Raw genomic sequence first — 22,326 nt, forward strand, 5'->3', positions numbered from 1 at the left:
TAGTTATTTGGGTGGGCTTCTGTTAGAATCACTTTCCTGGCCTACATAGCAGCCTGTTCCAGGCAGAGGAAGGACACTCTGGCAGAGCTACCTAGTCTGGGTAGCTGGAGTCTCCCACAGGGTGGGACCCTGAGTACTGGTGCTGGCGGGCATCAGGGGTGGCTACAGGCTGTGGTCACTTGCCAGCTACATAGCTGCAGTCAGCAGGGAGGAAGCAGGACCCGTTTGGCGGAGCTACCCAGTCGGGGTAGCCGGGGTATCCGTCACAAGCTCCTAAGGAGAGGAGGCGCTGGCCTAGCTGGACAGTCCTAGTTCGTATTGGGACCTGCTGGCACAAAGGGACCTTGTCCGCAGGCGACTCTGGAGGGAGGCTCTTCAACAAGAGCAGGGCTATCGAGTAACAACCCTCTCCCCTGATGACGAAGATTACTGGCTCCAGTGGAAGTTCCGAGTACCTTGCCTGGGAGGACAGCCCCGGGTGGGAATGGCTGTCTGAATTGGATGGACTGGTCCAGGAGGAGATGGTTCTGGATGACAGCTACAGGGCCCTCCGATGGTATGTCCCCACAGAGGGCTTTGGCTACGGCGGCCCTGGATTACTATTTGAACTAATGGCAGAGGACCCAGATTTTGGGAGTCAGGAGGAGTGGAGACTTAATGACATTTGGGAGTACCGAGGGAGCCTGTCGAGTCTCTCAGGGGTACCCTGGCTGCAAGCCGATTTGGATTATATATGTGGCAAGGAATTGGAGATGGAACAGAGATACAAAAGACAGCTAGATTGCGTTAAACAGCATGCCACAGAGCCTGCAGGGAGCTATGATACAGCAGTCTGGGAATCATGGAGGTTGGCCTCAGAGAAGTGGCAACAGAGCATAAGCGACGAGCTGCTAGATACAGATCAGCAGCCGGGCCCCGAGCTTATGGACTTGGACAAGGGAGCCCCCCCAGCAGAAGCACTGGCAACAGGGCAGAGAGCCGCCGGCCTCTGCCCAGCACCAGTAACAGCTACAGGAAACCAGGGAGAGGAGGTAAGCGTCCTCCCCCCCTTACACAGAACCCTTTCCCGGGAGAGGAGACAGTCGGTCTCTCTCTCCAGCGGCAGAGCCATCCCCTGGGAGTGGAGGTAGGCGTCCTCCCTCCCCTTACAGATAACCCCTTGCAGGGAGAGATGGATGTCGATAACTCTCCAGCAGCAGAATTCCTTCCTGGGAGAGGAGACAGTTGGTCTCTCTCCCCAGCGGCAGACCCAGGAGCAGGGAGAGGAGACAGTCGGTCTCTCTCCCCAGCGGCAAAGCCATCCCCTGGGAGAGGAGGTAATAGTCCTCCCTCCCCTTACGCAGAACCCCTTCCTGGGAGAGGAGACAGTCGGTCTCTCTCCCCAGCGGCAGAGCCATCCCCTGGGAGTGGAGGTAGGCGTCCTCCCTCCCCTTAGAGAGAACCCCTTGCAGGGAGAGATGGATGTTGATAACTCTCCCCAGCAGCAGAATCCCTTCCTGGGAGAGGAAACAGTTAGTCTCTCTCCCCAGCGGCAGACCCAGGAGCAGGGAGAGGAGACAGTCGGTCTCTCTCCCCAGCAGCAAAGCCATCCCCTCCAGCAGCAAAGCCATCCCCTGGGAGCAGAAGTAGTCATCCTCCCTCCCCGTAAGCAGAATCCCTTCCTGGGAGAGGAGACAGTCAAGAGGAATATTTGTGATTGATATTTGTAATTTATACATCTTAAATTGTTGAATTCCTTTATTTAACATTTATTCAGTCTATAGCGCAGATTATCATTATCCAGTTCTCTCTCCCCAGCGGCAGAGCCAGGAGCAGGGAGAGGACACAGTCTGTCTCTCTCCCCAGCGGCAGAGCCAGGAGCAGGGAGAGGAGACAGTCGGTCTCTCTCCCCAGCGGCAGAGCCAGGAGCAGGGAGAGGAGACAGTCGGTCTCTCTCCCCAGCGGCAGAGCCAGGAGCAGGGAGAGGAGACAGTCGGTCTCTCTCCCCAGCGGCAGAGCCAGGAGCAGGGAGAGGAGACAGTCGGTCTCTCTCCCCAGCGGCAGAACCATCCCCTGGAAGCGGAGACAGTCGTCCTCCCTCCCGCAGAACCCCTTTGTGGGAGAAGAGACAGTCAGTCTCTCTCCCCAGCAGCAGAGCCAGGTACAGGGAGAGGAGACAGTCGGTCCCTCTCCCCAGCGGCAGAGCCATCCCCTGGGAGCGGAGGTAGTCGTCCTACCTCCCCTTATGCGGAACCCCTTCGTGGGAGAGGAGACAGTCGGTCTCTCTCCCCAGCGGCAGAGCCAGGTACAGGGAGAGGAGACAGTCGGTCCCTCTCCCCTGGGAGCAGAGGTAGTCGTCCTCGCCTCCCCTTAAACAGAACCCCTACTGGGAGAGGAGACAGTCGGCCTCTCTCCCCAGCGGCAGAGCCATCCCCTGGGAGCGGAGGTAGTCGTCCTCCCTCCCCGTAAGCAGAACCCCTTCCTGGGAGAGGAGACAGTCGGTCTCTCTCCCCAGCAGCAGAGCAGTTTCCCATGGAGCGAAGGTTGCAGACCTCCCTCCCCAGCGGTAGATCTTTTCGGAAGAAGAGACAGACGGTCTCTCCCCTAAGTAGCTTGGCAGGGTCTCTACCCTTTTCTTGTCCCGGAGTATTTCTCACAGGGGGCAGGTCAGGGGGGTACCCGCTCATCCAGTTGGTGCAACAAGTTTGGGGCACCCAAGTTTTGCCTTCCCCACCAAGGAGCAACTTCCACCAACACCCGGGAAACCGGCAATAACTTTGTTGGATACCCGCCCTTGCATTTGGTGCCACCAGTTTGGGCATCCGAATCTTGCCTGCCCCACCAAGGAGCAACCTCAACCTACAGTCTGGGGTGGGGATACAGCCGGGAAACCGGCACTGGCTTTGTTTGTGGGTGGGTCAGCCAGTACACAGAGTGTCACAGAGGGAGACAGTTTGGCCATGGAACTTAAGGACACTAGAACTTGTGGAACAGCAATTGTTTGGGAGCCGGCTTTGGGACTTTGCATTATGCGACTATCCCTGCGCCCAGGGCGCAGGGTATAAACGCCAGCAGGAACCCCCTAGGATGCCCCAAGCTCCGGAGAGATGGGATAACCTCTCCCAGCAACCAAGAAGTGGAGGGCCACCATCGGACAGCCCCAGGCCGACCCGTTAAGGGTCTAGCCGGGTCTGCCGAACTGAAGGGGGGGAGAGGTCACGGATACCAGACAGCTACGGCTAAAAACCCACCCCCCCTACAACCTCACCCCTGTTTCTCAGTGGTTTTGGGCTCCTCAGAGCAACCACAATATCTGGAAGCTTTTGTTTGCTTGTTTTGTGAAGAGCTGGTGTATGGCCAGGAAAACCCTCCTAGGCTGGCCGGGCTCCTGGAACTCCCGGTCGGCCACAGGACAGCAGGACACCTGCTAACTTTATCCCTGGTCGCTCCAGCAGCCCTTTGCCCCAGAGCTCCGCTCTTTTGGGGATTGGTAGCCCCTAGTGAGGACAAGAGCTGTGGCAATTATCAGAGGGGAGCTCCTTTGGGAACCAGGGGTTTTGGACACCCCTAACCCCATAACTTCAACGGACTGTAACTCCGGTCCCCAGTAACGAATCATGCTGTGGCATCTGGGGGACTGAGAGCTTTAAAATGACACCCTGGAAGTGCCACCGCTCCACCAGGATCCCCCACCGAGACCGCCACCCCTAGGTATTGGGATTATGTGGGACTGTGGCTCCTATGGAGGTGCCGGGCTGTCTGGAGGGGGCGGGAATGGCGGGAAAATAGTGGGATTGTCCAGGGTCTTATCAAGATGAGCTGTCTGTATAAAAAGAGAGTGTGTGTTTTCAATAAAATCAGTTCTTGTTTCACCTGAATGCTAGTCTGTCTAGTTATTTGGGTGGGCTTCTGCTAGAATCACTTTCCTGGGCTACATAGCAGCCTGTTCCAGGCAGAGGAAGGACACTCTGGCAGAGCTACCTAGTCTGGGTAGCTGGAGTCTGCCACAGGGTGGGACCCTGAGTACTGGTGGGCATCAGGGGTGGCTACAGGCTGTGGTCAACTTGCCAGCTACATAGCTGCAGTCGGCAGGGAGGAAGCAGGACCCGTTTGGCGGAGCTACCCAGTCGGGGTAGCCGTCACAACTGTACTTAGAGAGGATCTGGGCTTCAATATGCTTAGAAGAGCCTTTCACTGAAGAATCAAGCACATCATGATTCACCACCTCCTAAGGAGGCAATTTTTTTAAAAACTGAGGTATGAGTGAGGTGGGAGGTGTATTTATAGGCATTTGATGTTTGGGAAACTTTGTCCCCTTCTGGTAGGAATGTATAGCCAATCAGTGACCAACTCATGGACTCTCGCCACCTATATGAAAGATAGAGATATAGATATATATATATATATATATATATATATATATATATATATATATATATATATATATATATATATATATATATATATATATATATATATATATATATATATATATATATATATATATATATATATATATATATATATACACACACACACACACACACACATTTCTAAGACGGCTACTGCACAGAAAAGGAAAGAAGAGAAATTCCAGGAAAGAGTGGTTAGCACACACAAACTGCAGCTCTTAACCCCTAGTAGGCTACCAGAGAGCAGGCCCAGGACGTTTCCTAATCAAACTGCTATGAAAATAGCATGTTTGAAGAGAGTCTGTATTAGCAGAGTGCGCTAATGCCGGGCACGATATTCTTAAAGTGACAGAGGCATTAAAAGTCCCAAAAGATGCCCAAAGTGTATCAATTTCCTCAGGCTATGGGAATAAAGTTTACATATCCTGTTGGTGGGATGTGGAAGGTGTAAATGTGCTTGCATGTCAGCAATCTCCTGTACTATGTACCACAGCTGCACGAGACTGCATATTTCCAAAGGGCCATCTGAGGCAGTGCAGGGTCAGAGCCAAGGAACTGCACACTGTAGACCAGAGGATTGGCAGATAAATCTGCATTTAACCTGGGAAGCCCTGTAACAGATTTTTCACTGCACCTGTGTTCTTAAAAAACACTATTGAGGACGATAATAGGTCTCAGATAGGAAAGAGAACTCCTATTGGCAACATGAAGATCAAAGCATTTCTTAATTCACCTTATTCATTTGGAAGCAAAAAACAAACTGCATGGTATATAGGAATTACAGTGAAAGAAAAAGCTCTGGAATGTAGGGGGTGTATTACTCCTAATGCAGTGTTTCTCAATTCCAGTCCTCAAGTACCCCTAATAGGCCAGAATCTCTTGATATATTAACTAGAGAACAGGTGAAATAATCAGCTGATTGATCAGTAAATAGATTTCACCTGTGATCTAGTTAAAAGAGACATTAAAACACCAAGGGCCAGATTACGAGTGTAGCGCAAAATTAAGATTTTGCAAGTGCAATATTTGCGCTCCACTCGTAATACCAGCGCATGCAATTGTGCGCTGGTATTAGAAGTGGCAAAGATGATAATGTCCACAGCACTCCAAATGACAAATTCTTTTATTTCAGGACACAATAAAACAGCAACGTTTCGGGATTAATTTCCCTTAATCATGCATGGGTTAATACTGTGATGTGTATAAAAGAAGAAAATCTAATGACATGGCCTCCTTGTTCACCTGATCTGAACCCCATTGAGAACCTGTGGTCCATCATCAAATGTGAGATTTACAAGGAGGGAAAACAGTACACCTCTCTGAACAGTGTCTGGGAGGCTGTGGTTGCTGCTGCACGCAATGTTGATGGTGAACAGATCAAAACACTGACAGAATCCATGGATGGCAGGCTTTTGAGTGTCCTTGCAAAGAAAGATGGCTATATTGGTCACTGATTTGTTTTTGTTTTGTTTTTGAATGTCAGAAATGTATATTTGTGAATGTTGAGATGTCATATTGGTTTCACTGGTAAAAATAAATAATTGAAATGGGTATATATTTGTTTTTTGTTAAGTTGCCTAATAATTATGCACAGTAATAGTCACCTGCACACACAGATATCCCCCTAAAATAGCTATAACTAAAAACAAACTAAAAACTACTTCCAAAACTATTCAGCTTTGATATTAATGAGTTTTTTGGGTTCATTGAGAACATGGTTGTTGTTCAATAATAAAATGAATCCTCAAAAATACAACTTGCCTAATAATTATATATATATATATATATATATATATATATACAGTTTTATCACAGTCCCCATAGACCGCAGTGTAAAGGCACTTTTCAGTGCCGTTTTTTTCTAACACCCCAAACCCACTCAATTTAACCCCTAAAAACTGCTTTGTGCATATTTTATTTTACTTAATCATTAAGATATCATGAATAACTGGAGTTGAGAAACACTCCAGGAAGTATAATCCTACATGTGACTATTTCAAATGGTCACTTGTTTCAAAACCTGAAAACTATGGTGAGTAACATCTGCATAAGTTGTGACCAATAAGGGCTAGCCATAATGAAGTTTGCCCACTGCTCTAAGCAATCACTGTAGCTGGCATTTTGCATAATTTTTAAAGAATATAGGTTACAGAATTTGCTGTTTTGATTCTCTAGGGAATATCAGACAAGCACAATTTTTATACTAAAGCCAACAAAATAAACAATGAATGCATAATGCAAACAATCACATTTCCTTTTTATTAAAATATTGTATAAACATACATTCAAAACTTCAAGTGCACATTTTGCTTGTTCATTAAAGCACCTTGATCAATATTAGATGTTTATTTAAAGACAAACACATGCCCAGGCAAAATTACACACCAAAAGTCTCAAACACTGCCTGGTGGTTACATTACTTGTAGGTTCTTTCCACATTGGCCATGTTTTCCTGAACAGTCACCTATGAGATATAAAATGCAGCAGGGTATGCAAGGAGGAACATGAATAGCAGCACTATTTATGTTTCCAAGTAAGTGCAGCACACACTCTGCTGCAGGTGTAAGTCATATAGCCGTTCGTGAAAACATGGGGAATATAGCACAGACAAGTTCACCCCTACTTACAGGTTTGTTTGTTTTTTTTAATGGGAAAACCAATTTCATCATATTTGGGTGAATTTGTGGCAAGTGTAACTAGCAGCAGATTGCAGAACAATAACTTTACTGAAAGTAGTTGGTTTATGCCCATCCCTACACACAAGGAGGGAGTGTGAGGTGACATGATAAACCATGAGGAAAGTAAAATGGTGGCAGTAGTGTTACGTGCTGTGTGACTGACTTGACGTTAAGGAAGCCAGTTCTGGCTTTTTTTTTTTTTTAATAAAAAAAAAAAAAAAATGCAAAATTGTGCGAATCAGATATTGTATAGCCTCGTATCATGATTAATCACACAGCCGGTTATTTTATGTCACTTTAAAAAAAGAGCACACAAGGCAACATTCAAAAAATCCATCTCTCTCATCAACATCAAATCCAAAATGTACTTACTTTTCTTCTTCTCTAGCAATTTTAGTCTGTTTATGACCAGTCTCAGATTGACCCTTAATCTCTCAGCCTTGAATCCTGACCCCAGCATGGTAGTGGCTTACTGTTATAAAAACAAAAACACAACTGTACTTAAAGGAATATGGAAAAAAAAAAGTTTCCAGTTTACTTCTATAAGCAAATGTTGTTTGTTCTCATATTATTCTGTTGATGAGCATACCTAGGTATGATGTACATATCTGGAGCACTATAAAAACAAACACTGCTGCCATCTAGTGCTCTAAATTTTCAACATATTTAAATAAATGTTTTTTGTATCCTTATTTTTCAAACCTAGTTTATGTGTTTTAACCCCTTATCGACCAGCATCGTACCCTGTACGACACTGGTCGTTATGCTCTTAAAGGCACAGTACACTGTAAAATTGTTTTTATATTAATGTATTTTCAATGACTTGTTATACCAGCTGCAGAGTATAAAATGTATGAGAATTTGCATTTTCAGGTTTATTTGTGTATCTGAAGTAGCTGGTTTTGTGCTTTTAAACCACAGCCTATTACAACGGGTTGAGCTTAAGGTAATATCAGATCTCATTATGTTATCACTTTGTGTACACACACTTGCTTCCTTATCTTATATTTGTCTGGAAAACTAAAGCTCAATACATAGAGAGAACAATGTGGCAAATTATCATTTTATTACTTAACTATCCTGCACCCCACTGTGATTTTAATTTCTTCTGCTGGCTGTGTTTACTTAGGCTATTCAATAGATGATACTCCAGTATCAAAACTTTCAGTATAGGTTGGGAAACCACAAGCTAAATCGGCTATTTCAAAGGCCAAAATAGGGGTAAAGGAGCTACTAGTAAACAATTTAATACACTCCAGCAAGTAAAATGGATCATTAAGAACAATTTAAATGGGAGAATTTTTTGAGTGAACTGTCCCTTTAAGGTCCTGGGCTTCTCTCTACTGCGAGTGGGGGCACTGCAGAAAAAGATTTGCAGAGTTGTCGATGGTGCTGATCGTGGGTGGGAGCCTTAGCAGGGAGGGCGGGTGGGCTGAAGTAGTTCCGCGCGGTCCGTGATTGTCAGTGGCCGGTGCACGTGCGTGGGTGGGGCGTGCATGTGTGCGCGCGATGGGGCAGAAGCAGATGGGACCGCTACACTATGACACATATTGTACTGTATTAGTACATAATAAGAGGGCAAAAGGATTTGGGGAAGGGATCTGGGAGGGGGTATGCTATTGAGGGGGGCAGCTACACTACAGGGAAGAAAGAAAGAATTAAAAAAAAAAAAAAAAAAAAAAAAAAGGAGGGTTTATTTATTAAAAAAAACAGCACAATTTTACTGGAAACTGGATACTGGCAGACAGCTGCCAGTACCTAAGATGGTGCCTAACAGTTAGAGGGGGGAGGGAGAAATCAGGGAGGATACTACCCTGTATATAATATAAAATTAAAAAAAAAAAAAATTATGCTGGAAGACTTTCTGCCAGTACTTAAAGGGACACTAAACCCAAATTTTTTCTTTCATGATTCAGCATGCGATTTTAAGTAACTTTCTAATTTTCTCCTATTATCAATTTCTTTTTGTTCTCTTGCTATCTTTATTTAAAAAGCAGGAATGTGATGCATAGGAGCCGGCCCATTTTTGGTTGAGAACCTTGGTTATGCTTACTTGGTGGGTAAATGTAAGCCACCAATAAGCAAGCACTATTCATGGTGCTGAACCTAAAATGGGCTGGCTGCTAAGATTTACAGCTGCCAGTACCTAAGATGGTGCCTAACAGTTAGAGGGGGGAGGGAGAAATCAGGGAGGATACTACCCTGTATATAATATATAATTAAAAAAAAAATTATACTGGAAGACTTTCTGCCAGTACTTAAAGGGACACTAAACCCAATTTTTTTCTTTCATGATTCAGCATGCAATTTTAAGCAACTTTCTAATTTACGCCTATTATTTTTTCTTTGTTCTCCTGCTATCTTTATTTAAAAAGCAGGAAAGTAATGCATAGGAGCCGACCCATTTTTGGTTGAGAACCTGGGTTATGCTTGCTTATTGGTGGCTTAATGTCAGCCACCAATAAGCAAGCACTATCCATGGTGCTGAACCTAAAATGGGCTGGCTGCTAAGATTTACATTGCTTCTTTTAAAATAAAGATAGCAAGAGAACAAAGAACAATTGATAATAGGAGTAAATTAGAAAGTTGCATAAAATTCTATGCTCTACCTGAATCATGAAGGAAATTTTTTTTGGTTTCAGTGTCCCTTTAAGATGGGGGTGACCTTTAGGGGGGGAGGGAAGAGAGTTGTTTGAGGAGGGATCAGGGAGTGGGATGTGTCATGTGGGAGGCTGATCTCTACACTTAAGCTAAAATTAACCCTACAAGCTCCTTAATTAACCACTTCACTGCTGGACATAATACACGTGTGGTGCACAGCGGCATTTAGTGGCCTTCCAATTACCAAAAAGCAATGCCAAAGACATATATGTCTGCTATTTCTGAACAAAGGGGATCCCAGAGAAGCATTTACAACCATGTGTGCCAAGCTTTTTGTAAATAATTTCAGTGAGAAACCTAAAGTTTGTGAAAAAGTGAACAATTTTTTTTTTTATTTGATCGCATTTGGCTATGAAATGGTGGCATGAAATATACCAAAATGGGCCTAGATACTTTGGGTTGTCTACTAAAAAAAATATACATGTAAAGAGTTATGCAGGGATTCCTGACAGATATCAGTGTTAAAATGTAACATGCAAATTTAAAAAAAAAAAAAAATGGTTTGGAAATAGCAGAGTGCTACTTGTATTTATTGCCCTATAACATGTAAACATTGTGTATTTCGAAACTCAGGACAAAATTTAGAAACTATTTAGCATGGGTGTTTTTTGGTGGTTGTAGATGTGTAACAGATTTTGGGGGTCAAAGTTAGAAAAAGTGTGTTTTTTCCATTTTTTCATCAGATTTTATATATTTGTTTATAGTAAATTATAAGATATTATGAAAATAATGGTATCTTTAGAAAGTCCATTTAATGGCGAGAAAAACAGTATATAAATGTGTGGATACAATTTATGTGCCCAAAAAACCATTGGGCCAGGCTAAAAACAATTGCATGTCATGTAGAGGGATCTGCCCTGTATATATTCATAGTGAAATCAGTGGCCCAATGGTCATTAACCCTTTGAAAATATCAGTTACTTATTCAAAAATGGGAAGGACAGCATCTATGCCAGGATTGGCATTCATTTCTGTGCGCAAAACACCATTTGGCCAGGCTAAAAACAATTCCATAGAATGGGGTGTGCAAAGCGCCTGAAAGGCCGAGGTGGAGACTAAATATTGAAGCTCAAAGGCGTGAGAATCGAGAAGAACACAGGATTGTGTTCGCTTGCGATTAAAAGGGTGTTTATTGGTACAATCAATAGCAGCAATGTATAAAACAATGAATAAATGATCACTAAAACATTGGTTGGCAATAAAAATAAAAGAAATTTACTAAAAATAGTGATATAAAAACAATGTTGAACAATAATAAATAGTGGCAATGTGAGTGTTAATCATGGATCCATAATGTTTAAATAATGGCTAAAATGCTGAGATGAGCCGAATAATAAAGGTGATATGCGTCTGCAATAAGATAGCTAAAAGTCTGAGCGTGTAAGCGTGTACACAATGGTGTATAATGGTGTGTAAAGCCAGCCAAAGATGCGGTGAAGAGGTTACGGCGGCAGAGAGTTAGTGCAAATGAATACAGCAGTGTCAAAGCGTACAAATGCAAGATGCAAAATACAAACAGAGTGTAGCAAACTATCCCAATGGGTTAACAGAGGGATAAATTCAAAAACGATTGTGAAATCTGTGAAGAGATTAAATAGAATAGAAAAATGCACGTGAAAAAAATAAAAAAAGAAAACTATTTGAATTGCAAGTCTGTGGATTTAAAATAGTGAAAAAAATGTCCTGATTAGGGAAAAAGTGGAGAAGTGACTCCTGGATTGTCAGTGCAATGTTATCAAATTACAATTGTAATTCCCAAATGACAATGAAAAATTGACCAACTTGTTTGTTTGATAGTAGTTATCCTTGGATGGAAACCTGAGTGTTTCTTTGAATCTTCTTGTTCAATTCTTTTAAAGTGTCCCTGTGAAAAGTAAATTGATAGTGTAGAGTGTACAAAAAGTGAATATAGGAATAACGCTTACCAGCTGGGTCAACGCGTTTCGGCCCTAAATCAGGCCTTTATCAAGACTCAAACACCCTATTAATCGCAAGCGAACGCAATCCTGTGTTCTTCTCGATTCTCACACCTTTGCGTTTTAATATTTAGTCTGCACCTCTGCCTTTCAGGCACTTTGCACACCCCATTCTATATTCATTCTCTCCTGTGGCCTAGCTAGGGGGCTTTTGTGCACAGCCAGAGGTTCTTATCTGGGCGCTTGGGCTCAATTCTCTTTTCCACATTAAAAACAATTCCATGTCATGGAGGGGGGAATCTACCCTAAATATATTAACAGTAAAATCAGTGGCCCAATGGTCATTAACCCTTTAAAAATATCAGTTTTGTATTCAAAATTTTAATATTTGTATTGGTGCCAATGTATGCCATTCCACCTCGGTGTAACTACATTATATGAATCATATTTTTATGTAAATAAAACCTATATTTTTATTTTAAAGTTAATTTAAAGCAGTCTGACAAAAAAAAAAATTTTGAATAAGAAACCAACTTCTATGAAGAAGAAACAGAATATCACGAGTAAGAAACAGCTTGAATAAGAAACCAACTTCCTTGTTGTAAAACCCTTCCGGTTTATTTAAAAGGAAAGGTAAAGGTAATTTCAATTTGTTTTACGTAATAATAATACAAAATACCCTCCGTTAAAACTGGGCCACCAAGAAAAAGAACCAGAAAATAAAGGACACAAAATTATGATCCCTAAAATGGTTGTTCTCTCTAATAGCTATTTTACTGTAGGTTAAGGATAAAATATCGGAACCCCCTTGCTGATCTTCAGTGAGACTCCAACCATCATTTACCTGCACAGCTTCCTGCAAGCGCAGTCAAAAACGATTATAGTTCTATGTTTCTGTCACCAGCAGAAAGTTCCAGACCGTCACCTACCAGTACTCCGTCGTTTTCAAGGCTCGCAGTGTCTCAGGAAGCCAGTCCAACAAACAAACTTTTATTTTGTCACTGTTCAATATACCTGGTGACTTTCTCCAAGCGGAAGATTGACTTTATGATATCACTATCAAAGGATAGTGAGTCATCCGCACACCATCATATCCGGAATCGATGGATGGAATAGAAATTGGGTTAAATATGGGTGCTAAAGTTACTAGCAGCCTCTTTGATCACCATAACGTTTAAGGCTTTATTGTGTTCTTTAATGTCAAACAAAGCGATTTTGTTGCCCCAAACAAAAATGGTGGTCGCGCTACCTTTCAGACGCCACTATTCATCAGTTGCTATAGAAATTCCGGTGCTTGTGTGGTGACGTCACCTTACTAGAAACAAGACTTGTTCTCTACTGTCCCTGATGCGCGCTCCTGCGTATTCGCCATCTTGGTGTCTGTCTGTCCGGAGCCGGGACACACCCGGATGCCGGTGACGGACTGGTTTACCGAGGTCATGCATGTAAGTGCATTTTGATTTTTTAAATTTTTATTTTGTGTCTATTATGTTTTAGTAGAATTTAAATTTTATTTTAATTATATTTCTACTATTAATATATATGTTGTTAATTTGATTATTTGCTTGTTTATTTTTGTTGTGTATTGACATTTTATAGAATGAATAATGTCCATTCTTATTTGAAAATCAAACGCAAACCTAATTTTATTTTCAACATTTTAGATTTTCCCTGTATCTTTCCCTTTCCATTCTCAATATTTATAGATGGTGTGTGTATATATGTATGTGTGTATATATGTATGTATATATATATATATATATATATATATATATATATATATATATATATATATATATATATATATATAATCTCAAAATAACAAGAGTATTGCATTGAGAAATTATACTTTTTTTTTTTTTTTTAATTGGACTAACTATACATTTATAAGATGACAAGGTTTCGGAAGATGTGTGTTCTCAACATTATGAAGTTGCCTGGTGGGGGCAGTGTGATACTTTGCAATATTATAACATAACATTTTCTGTTATTTATAAATGCTACTTAAAGGGACATGAAAACCATTTTTTCCCTTCATGATTAAGAGAGATTGTACAATTTTAAATAACTTGCCAATTTATTTCTTCTATCAAAATTACTTCATTCTCTTGGTGTCCTTTGTTAAAGCAGCAACAATGCACTACTGCGAGGTAGCTGAATAGCACTGCTGAACTAATGACGAGGTATATATGTGCAACCACCAATCTGCAGCTATCTAGTAGTGTGTTCTTGCTCCTGAGCCTAAGTGCCTTTTATTTGTAGCACTGGTAAATCCTAGCGTTTCAAAAAACCCTAGGATCTACCATCACTAAATATTTGGGAGCACACTGTGTGTGTATATATATACCCACAGTGCCCCCCCCCCAGGCTGATTTTACTGACCAAACAAAATTTTAGCCAAAAAAAGCCAATATTAAAAATGTTCAATGTTTATTGTACAAAATTGTTAAATTATGCAATAAATCTGTGCTTTGGATAGCAGAAAATTATATAATATTAGAAAATTTTACACTGCCCCCACCCGGCTACTTCATAATACTACCCGACTTGCAAAAAATTCTGTGTGTGTATATATACTACAATCTACTTGTCCTGATTCATATAATAATGACCAAAACTGTATTTAAATAAGGTTTTTATTGAACTGAATGAGACAGCGTTAAAGGGACACTCAATCAAAATTAAACTTTGATTATTCAGATTGAGCATGCCATTTTAAACAACTTTCCAATTTACTTCAATTAACAAAATGTGCACATTCTTTTTATATTTAAACTTTTTGAGTCACCAGCTCCTACTGAGCATGTGCAAGAATAAGTGTGTATGCATTTGTGAATGGCTGATGGCTGTCACATGGTACGTGTATGCATTTGTGATTGGCTGATGGCTGTCACATGGTACAGGGGGAGTGGAAAACAACAACAACTTAAAATTGTCAGAAAAAAAAATGATAATTTGAAGTTCAGACTAATGCTTTTGTATTGTCTTGTTATTTCGCATTTGTTGATTATGCAAATCTACTGTGTTGACTGGTCCTTTAAATTACCTAAACATACGCATACCCCGGACTCGTCTGAGCATTGCTGCTTTAGTATGTCAGAGTGGAACGGTGACGGGCGCTGTGAGGAGCCTTAAAAAGGGCCAGTAATTTAAAGTTGAGTACACCAAGCACCATATTTAAGTTCCTAGAAAATAAGACAGGGCTTAAAATGTCAAGTCCTAAGCTACTAGCCAGGCCAAAACATTACTTGCCACTTCAGATCCCACCCATCACCTGTCCACAAAACACCCTATACCCACATCTGTATCTTATAAGACAGCAATAATAAAATAGTGTAGGGATCCCTTCAACTAATATGCAACTTTTAGTGCCGCACAGAGTTTTAACCCCTTAAGGACCACAGCACTTTTCCATTTTCTGACCGTTTGGGACCAAGGCTATTTTTACATTTCTGCTGTGTTTGTGTTTAGCTGTAATTTTCCTCTTACTCATTTACTGTACCCACACATATACTGTTTTTCTCACCATTAAATGGACTTTCTAAAGATACCATTATTTTCATCATATCTTATAATTTACTATTAAAAAAATATAAAATATGAGGAAAAAATCACACACTTTTTCTAACTTTGACTTCCAAAATCTGTTACACATCTACAACCACCAAAAAACACCCATGCTAAATAGTTTCTAAATATTTTCCTGAGTTTAGAAATGCCCAATGTTTACATGTTATAGGGCAATAAATACAAGTAGCACTTTGCTATTTCGAAACCACTTTTTTTCAAGATTAGCGCTAGTTACATTGGAACACTGATATCTGTTAGGAATCCCTGAATATCCCTTGACATGTATATCATTTTTTCTTTTTTTTTTTTCTTTTTTTTTTTTTTTTTTTTTAGAAGACAACCCAAAATATTGATCTAGGCCCATTTTGGTATATTTCATGCCACCATTTCACCGCCAAATGCAATCCAAATAAGAAAAAAAAAAAAAAAATCGTTCACTTTTTCACAAATTGTCACAAACTTTAGGTTTTTCATTGAAATTATTTACAAACAGGTTGTGCAATTATGGCACAAATGGTTGTAAATGCTTCTCTGGGATCCCCTTTGTTCAGAAGTAGCAGACTTATATGGCTTTGGGGTTGCTTTTTTGCAATTAGAAGGCTGCTAAATGCCGATGCGCACCACACGTGTATTATGCCCAGCAGTGAAGGGGTTAATTAGGGGGCTTGTAGGGTTAATTTTAGCTGTAGTGTAGTAGACAACCCCAAGTATTGATCTAGGCCCATTTTGGTATATTTCATGCCACCATTTCACCGCCAAATACGATAAAATAAAAAAAGTTAGATTTTTCCCAATTTTAGGTTTCTCACTGAAATTTATTTACAAACAGCTTGTGCAATTATGGCACAAATTGTTGTAAATGCTTCTCTGGGATCCCCTTTGTTCAGAAATAGCAGACTTATATGGCTTTGGCGTTGCTTTTTGGTAATTAGAAGGCCGCTAAATGCAGCTGCGCACCACACGTGTATTATGCCCAGCAGTGTAGGGGTTAATTTTAGCTGTAGTGTAGTAGACAACAGAAAGTATTGATCTAGGCCCATTTTGGTATATTTCATGCCACCATTTCACTGCCAAATACGATCAAATAAAAATAGTTTACCTTTTTACTAATTTTTTCACAAACTTTAGGTTTCTCACTGAAATTATTTACAAACGGCTTGTGCAATTATGGCACAAATGGTTGTAAATTCTTCTCTGGGATCCCCTTTGTTCAGAAATAGGAGACATATATGGTTTTGACGTTGCTTTTTGGCAATTAGAAGGCCGCTAAATGCCGCGTGCGCACCAAACTTGTATTATGCCCAGCAGTGAAGGGGTTAATTGGGTAACTTGTAGGTAGCTTGCAGGGTTAGTTTTAGCTTTAGTGCAGAGATCAGCCTCCCACCTGACACATTCCACCCCCGATTTTCCCCCCCCCACCTCTCACGATGCAATTCAGGGATCATTGGTGGCAGTGGTTGTGGCACGCGCGCCCACGCAGGCCCCCCGCGCACGCTCCCGGCACCCAGCATGCACATTGCACTTTAAGGAACCGGATAATGGGTAGTGCTGGGCCCGCCCGCCTCCCTGCTAAGCTCCCAGCCACCAACGATCGGCACCATCGCTACCGGTGCAGAGAGGGCCACAGAGTGGCTCTCTCTGCATCGGATGCTTGAAAAAGGGTATTGCAGGATGCCTCAATATCGAGGCATCACTGCAAACACCCTGAGAGCTACTGGAAGCGATCCCAATATAAACAGCACAGTATGGCTTAAAAATATTGTCATAATTGAATTACCATTCTTTAGGTGTAATAATAAAATTGAGTATATTGACCATAAAGGAATTCCTTATTTTCATGTTGCTTTTAATTTTTTATTACTGTAAGAGGATAACATTTTATACAACTAAGGCTTTGTGTTCAAAAGAATTCCCATACCTATCAAAGAGTAGCAGCACCTCTTCCCCCCCCCCCCCAAAAAAAAAGACCTGAATACAACCATAAATAAGAACACACTCAAAAAATTTTAAAATAAATTATATGTGTGTGTTTTTTATATATTTTCTTTTTTTTCCTCATTGAAAATGTGTTTTGATGGTTGTATATTATTATTATTTTACAAGTGTGATAGATAATAGTATGGTCACATCAGTAAAAAGAGTCAGGCATTGAGTTGTGAAAGCCGATATATACGCGCGCACACACATATAAAAAACAAAAAAAATGCCTGGCTCCTAGATATTTGTCAAGCACTGCCCTACAACATTGTCGATAAGAAAGTTAATCATTCTAATAGAGATCAATACACAGAGAGGTTTATTTGACTATTAATATTAATTATCAAGTTGGGGTCACATTATTATAACACTTATAATATTAATACACATAATTCATTTACTCATATATTTGGTTTATCTGATTACTCAATACACACTCATTACATTGGGGGTTATAATAGTATATATAAATGTATCCTTAACAAGGTATGGGGGTTAATATCTATTGACCTCCCAATGACTATATTTAGGTATAGGTAATAAGATACTCGTAAGTAGGGCAATTTATATAAATTATTATCACATAAATTGAATTATATATAGCACTGTAACACATATACATTGGATATAGAAAGTCTACACACCCCTGTTAAAGTGTCAGGTTTCTGTGATGTAAAAAAATGAGACAGATAAATCATTTCAGAACTTTGTCCACCTTTAATGTAACCAATAATCTGTACAACTCAATTGAAAAACAAACTGAAATGTTTTAGATAGAGGGAAGAAAAAATATAAAAATATAGTTGCATAAGTGTGCACACCCTTAAAGTGAAGGTAAAGTTCGTTATATCTCATTATTGCATTATACAGCCCAGCCTAAATGAATGGCACTTCCATTCATCAATTTTTTTAAATTTTATTCTAAAGTCTGTTTTCGCCGTTTTTAATTACTTTATTTCAATATGTAAATTCAACCCGTTCATGTAATTTTTTTTTACTTGCTGGTCACGTTTTTCCAGCAGCCAATTGAGATTCTGGCCGTTAGGCGGCCGTCATCGGCCGTCATTCAACGTCATTGCCCTGTTTGACAATATGCGCATGCGTTCCTATTCTTTTCTCTTCCTTGGAAGAAAAGCGCTCCTGTTTTGCGCATGCCTATTGCAATTGTTGCAATACGTAGGCTTCTTTCTCCGAATGGGAAACAAGATCAGAGGCTGAAATCCCTTTATGCGCATGCGTACTTATTGTGATCCACGTAAACGAGCCTAAGAGAGACGTATTGAGCGAGTGGGACCGCTCTATACGTCAGACATCAGGAAATGGCTGATGGGAGGAGTCCGTTACACCACGGTAGGGATAATATAAATCATGTTTATTGGGGAAATAGATGATGACATGTAGAAAAGAAGTTAGCGATTAGATTATTTATGATGTTAACAATTGAATAGTGTTTATAGATAGTTCAAACTTTACCTTCACTTTAAACTAATACTTTGTTGAAGCACCTTTTGATTTTATTACAGCACTCAGTCTTTTTGGGTATGAGTCTGTCAGCATGGCACATTTTGACTTGGCAAGATTTGCCCACTCTTCTTTGCAAAAACACTCCAAATCTGTCAGATTGCGAGGGCATCTCCTGTGCACAGCCCTCTTCAGATCACCCCAAAGATTTTCAATCGGATTCAGGTCTGGGCTCTGGCTGGACCATTCCTTTAATCTTCTTCTGGTGAAGCCATTCCTTTGTTGATTTGGATGTATGCTTTGGGTCGTTGTCATGCTGAAAGAAGAAGTTCCTCTTCATGTTCAGCTTTCTAGCAGAAGCCTGAAGGTTTTGTGCCAATATTGTCTGGTATTTGGAACTGTTCATAATTCCCTCTATCTGAACTTAGGCCCCAGTTCCAGCTGAAGAAAAACAGCCCCAGAGCATGATGCTGCCACCACCATGCTTCACTGTGGGTATGGTGTTCTTTTAGTGATGTGCAGTGTTGTTTTTGCGCCAAACATATCTTTTGGCATTATGGCCAAAAAGTTCAACCTTGGTTTCATCAGTCCATAACACCTTTTCCCACATGCTTTTGGGAGACTTCAGATGTGTTTTTGCAAAATGTAGTCTGGCTTGGATGTTTTTCTTCGTAAGAAAAGGCTTTTGTCTTGCCACTCTACCCTGTAGCCCAGACATATGAAGAATATGTGAGATTGTTGTCACATGTACCGCGCAGCCAGTACTTGCCAGATATTCCTCTTGGTAGTCTCCCAGACCAGTTTTCTTCTCGTCTTTTCATCAATTTTGGAGTGACGTCCAGTTCTTGGTAATGTCACTGTTGTGCCATATTTTCTCCACTTGATGACTGTCCTCACTGTGTTCCATGGTATATCTAATGCCTTGGAAATTATTTTGTACCATTCTCCTGACTTTATACCTTTTTAACAATGAGATCCCTCTGATGCTTTGGAAGCTCTCTGCGGACCATGGCTTTTGTGTAGGACGCGACTAAGAAAATGTCTGGAAAGACCTACTAGAACAGCTGAACTTTATTCAGGGTAAATCAGAGGCACTTTAAATTATGGCAGGTGTGTGATGACTCTTATTTAACATGGTTTTGAATGTGATTGCTTAATTCTGAACACAGCTACATCCCCAGTTATAAGAGGGTGTGCACACTTATGCAACCACATTATTTTAGTTTTTTTTTTGTTTACTTCCCTCCACCTTAAAGATTTCAGTTTGTTTTTCAATTGAGTTGTGTAGTATATAGGTCACATTAAAGGTGGCAAAAGTTCTGAAATGATTTATTTTTGTCTAGTTTTGTTTACATCACAGAAACCTGACATTTTAACAGGGGTGTGTAGACTTTTTATATCCACTGTGTATATATATATATATATATATATATATATATATATATATATATATATATATATATATATATTCTCTATATCATAATTTATGTATGAACTTACCTGATAAATTCATTTCTTTCATATTGGCAAGAGTCCATGAGCTAATGACGTATGGGATATACAATCCTACCAGGAGCGGCAAAGTTTCCCAAACCTCAAAATGCCTATAAATACACCCCTCACCACACCCACAATTCAGTTTAACGAATAGCCAAGCAGTGGGGTGATAAAGAAAGGAGTAGAAAGCATCAACAAAGGAAATTTGGAAATAATTGTGCTTTATACAAAAAATCATAATCACCATAAAAAAGGGTGGGCCTCATGGACTCTTGCCAATATTAAAGAAATGAATTTATCAGGTAAGTTCTTACATAAATTATGTTTTTTCATGTAATTGGCAAGAGTCCATGAGCTAGTGATGTATGGGATAGCAATACCCAAGATGTGGATCTCCACTTAAGAGTCACTAGAGACGGAGGGAATAAAATAAAAACAGCCATTTTCCGCTGAAAAAAATTAATCCACAACCCCAAAAAATAAGTTTATTTTCATAGTTGAAAGAAAAAAACTTAAATCAAAAGCAGAAAAATCAAACTGAAACAGCTGCCTGAAAAGCTTTTCTACCAAAAACTGCTTCCGAAGAAGCAAATACATCAAAACGGTAGAATTTAGTAAATGTATGCAAAGAGGACCAAGTTGCCGCTTTGCAAATCTGATCAACTGAAGCTTCAGGAAATAGCAGAAGCCTTCTGAACTTTCTTAGGACCAGAAAATAAAACAAATAGACTGGAAGTCTTCCTGAAATCTTTAGTAGCTTCCACATAATATTTCAAAACTCTTACCACATCCAAAGAATGTAAGGATCTTTCCAAAGAATTCTTAGGATTAGGACATAAGGAAGGGACAACAATTTCTCTATTAATGTTGTTAGAATTCACAACCTTAGGTAAAAATTGAAAAGAAGCCCGCAAAACTGCCTTATCCTGATGAAAAATCAGAAAAGGAGACTCACAAAAAAGAGCAGATAGCTCAAACTCTTCTAGCAGAAGAGATGGCCAAAAAGAACAACACTTTCTAAGAAAGTAGTTTAATGTCCAAAGAATGCATAGGTTCAAATGGAGGAGCCTGTAAAGCCTTCAGAACCAAATTAAGACTCCAAGGAGGAGAAATAGATTTAATGACAGGCTTAATACGAACTAAAGCCTGTACAAAACAGTGTATATCAGGAAGTATAGCAATCTTTCTGTGAAATAAAACAGAAAGAGCAGAGATTTGTCCTTTCAAGGAACTTGCGGACAAACCTTTTCCAAACCATCCTGAAGAAACTGTAGAATTCTAGGAATTCTAAAAGAATGCCAAGAGATTTTATGAGAACACCATGAAATGTAAGTCTTCCAAACTCTATAATAAATCTTTCTAGAGACAGATTTACGAGCTTGTACCATAGTATTAATCACTGAGTCAGAGAAACCTCTATGACTTAGTACTAAGCGTTCAATTTCCATACCTTCAAATTTAATGATTTGAGATCCTGATGGAAAAACGGACCTTGAGATAGTAGGTCTGGCCGTAACGGAAGTGGCCAAGGCGGGCAACTGGACATCCGAACCAGATCCGCATACCAAAACCTGTGTGGCCATGCTAGAGCCACCAGCAACACAAATGATTGTTCCATGATGATTTTGGAGATCACTCTTGGAAGGTGAACTAGAGGCGGGAAAATGTAAGCAGGATGATAACACCAAGGAAGTGTCAGCACATCCCCTGCTTCCGCCTGAACATCCCTGGACCTAGACAGGTATCTGGGAAGTTTCTTGTTTAGCTGAGAGGCCATGAGATCTATCTCTGGAAGACCCCACATCTGAACAATTTGAGAAAACACATCTGGATGGAGAGACCACTGCCCTGGATGTAAAGTCTGGCGGCTGAGATAATCCGCCTCCCAATTGTCTACACCTGGGATATGCACCGCAGAAATTAGAAAGGAGCTGGATTCCGCCCAAGCAAGTATCCGATATACTTCTTTCATAGCTTGGGGACTGTGAGTCCCACCCTGATGATTGACATAAGCCACAGTTGTGATATTGTCTGTCTGAAAACAAATGAACGGTTCTCTCTTTAACAGAGGCCAAAACTGAAGAGCTCTGAGAATTGCACAGAGTTCTAAAATATTTATTAGTAATCTCGCCTCCTTGAGATTTCCAAACCCCTTGTGCTGTCAGAGATCCCCAA

General features: G+C 40.7%; 2 protein-coding genes across 2 annotated transcripts in view; one reads left to right on the top strand and one right to left on the bottom strand.

The window, feature by feature from the left end:
- IST1 (IST1 factor associated with ESCRT-III) overlaps window positions 1-12,711 on the bottom strand; it is a 47,547-nt gene extending 34,836 nt beyond the window's left edge. Inside the window, exons 1-2 of the mRNA XM_053715544.1 lie at window positions 12,576-12,711; window positions 7,442-7,541 (exon numbers count right to left, since the gene is read on the bottom strand). Of these exons, the coding sequence (XP_053571519.1) occupies window positions 7,442-7,529 (88 nt within the window). The 5' untranslated portion in view covers window positions 7,530-7,541; window positions 12,576-12,711. The remainder of the gene's footprint in view (window positions 1-7,441; window positions 7,542-12,575) is intronic.
- Window positions 12,712-12,895: 184 nt separating this feature from the next.
- Window positions 12,896-22,326, top strand: part of ZNF821 (zinc finger protein 821) — a 51,298-nt gene continuing 41,867 nt past the window's right edge. Inside the window, exon 1 of the mRNA XM_053715553.1 lies at window positions 12,896-13,091. The gene's annotated coding sequence lies outside the window, so the exon portion shown is untranslated. The remainder of the gene's footprint in view (window positions 13,092-22,326) is intronic.

Source organism: Bombina bombina, chromosome 1, assembly GCF_027579735.1.
Source record: "Bombina bombina isolate aBomBom1 chromosome 1, aBomBom1.pri, whole genome shotgun sequence".
NCBI classification, from domain to species: Eukaryota; Metazoa; Chordata; class Amphibia; order Anura; family Bombinatoridae; genus Bombina; species Bombina bombina.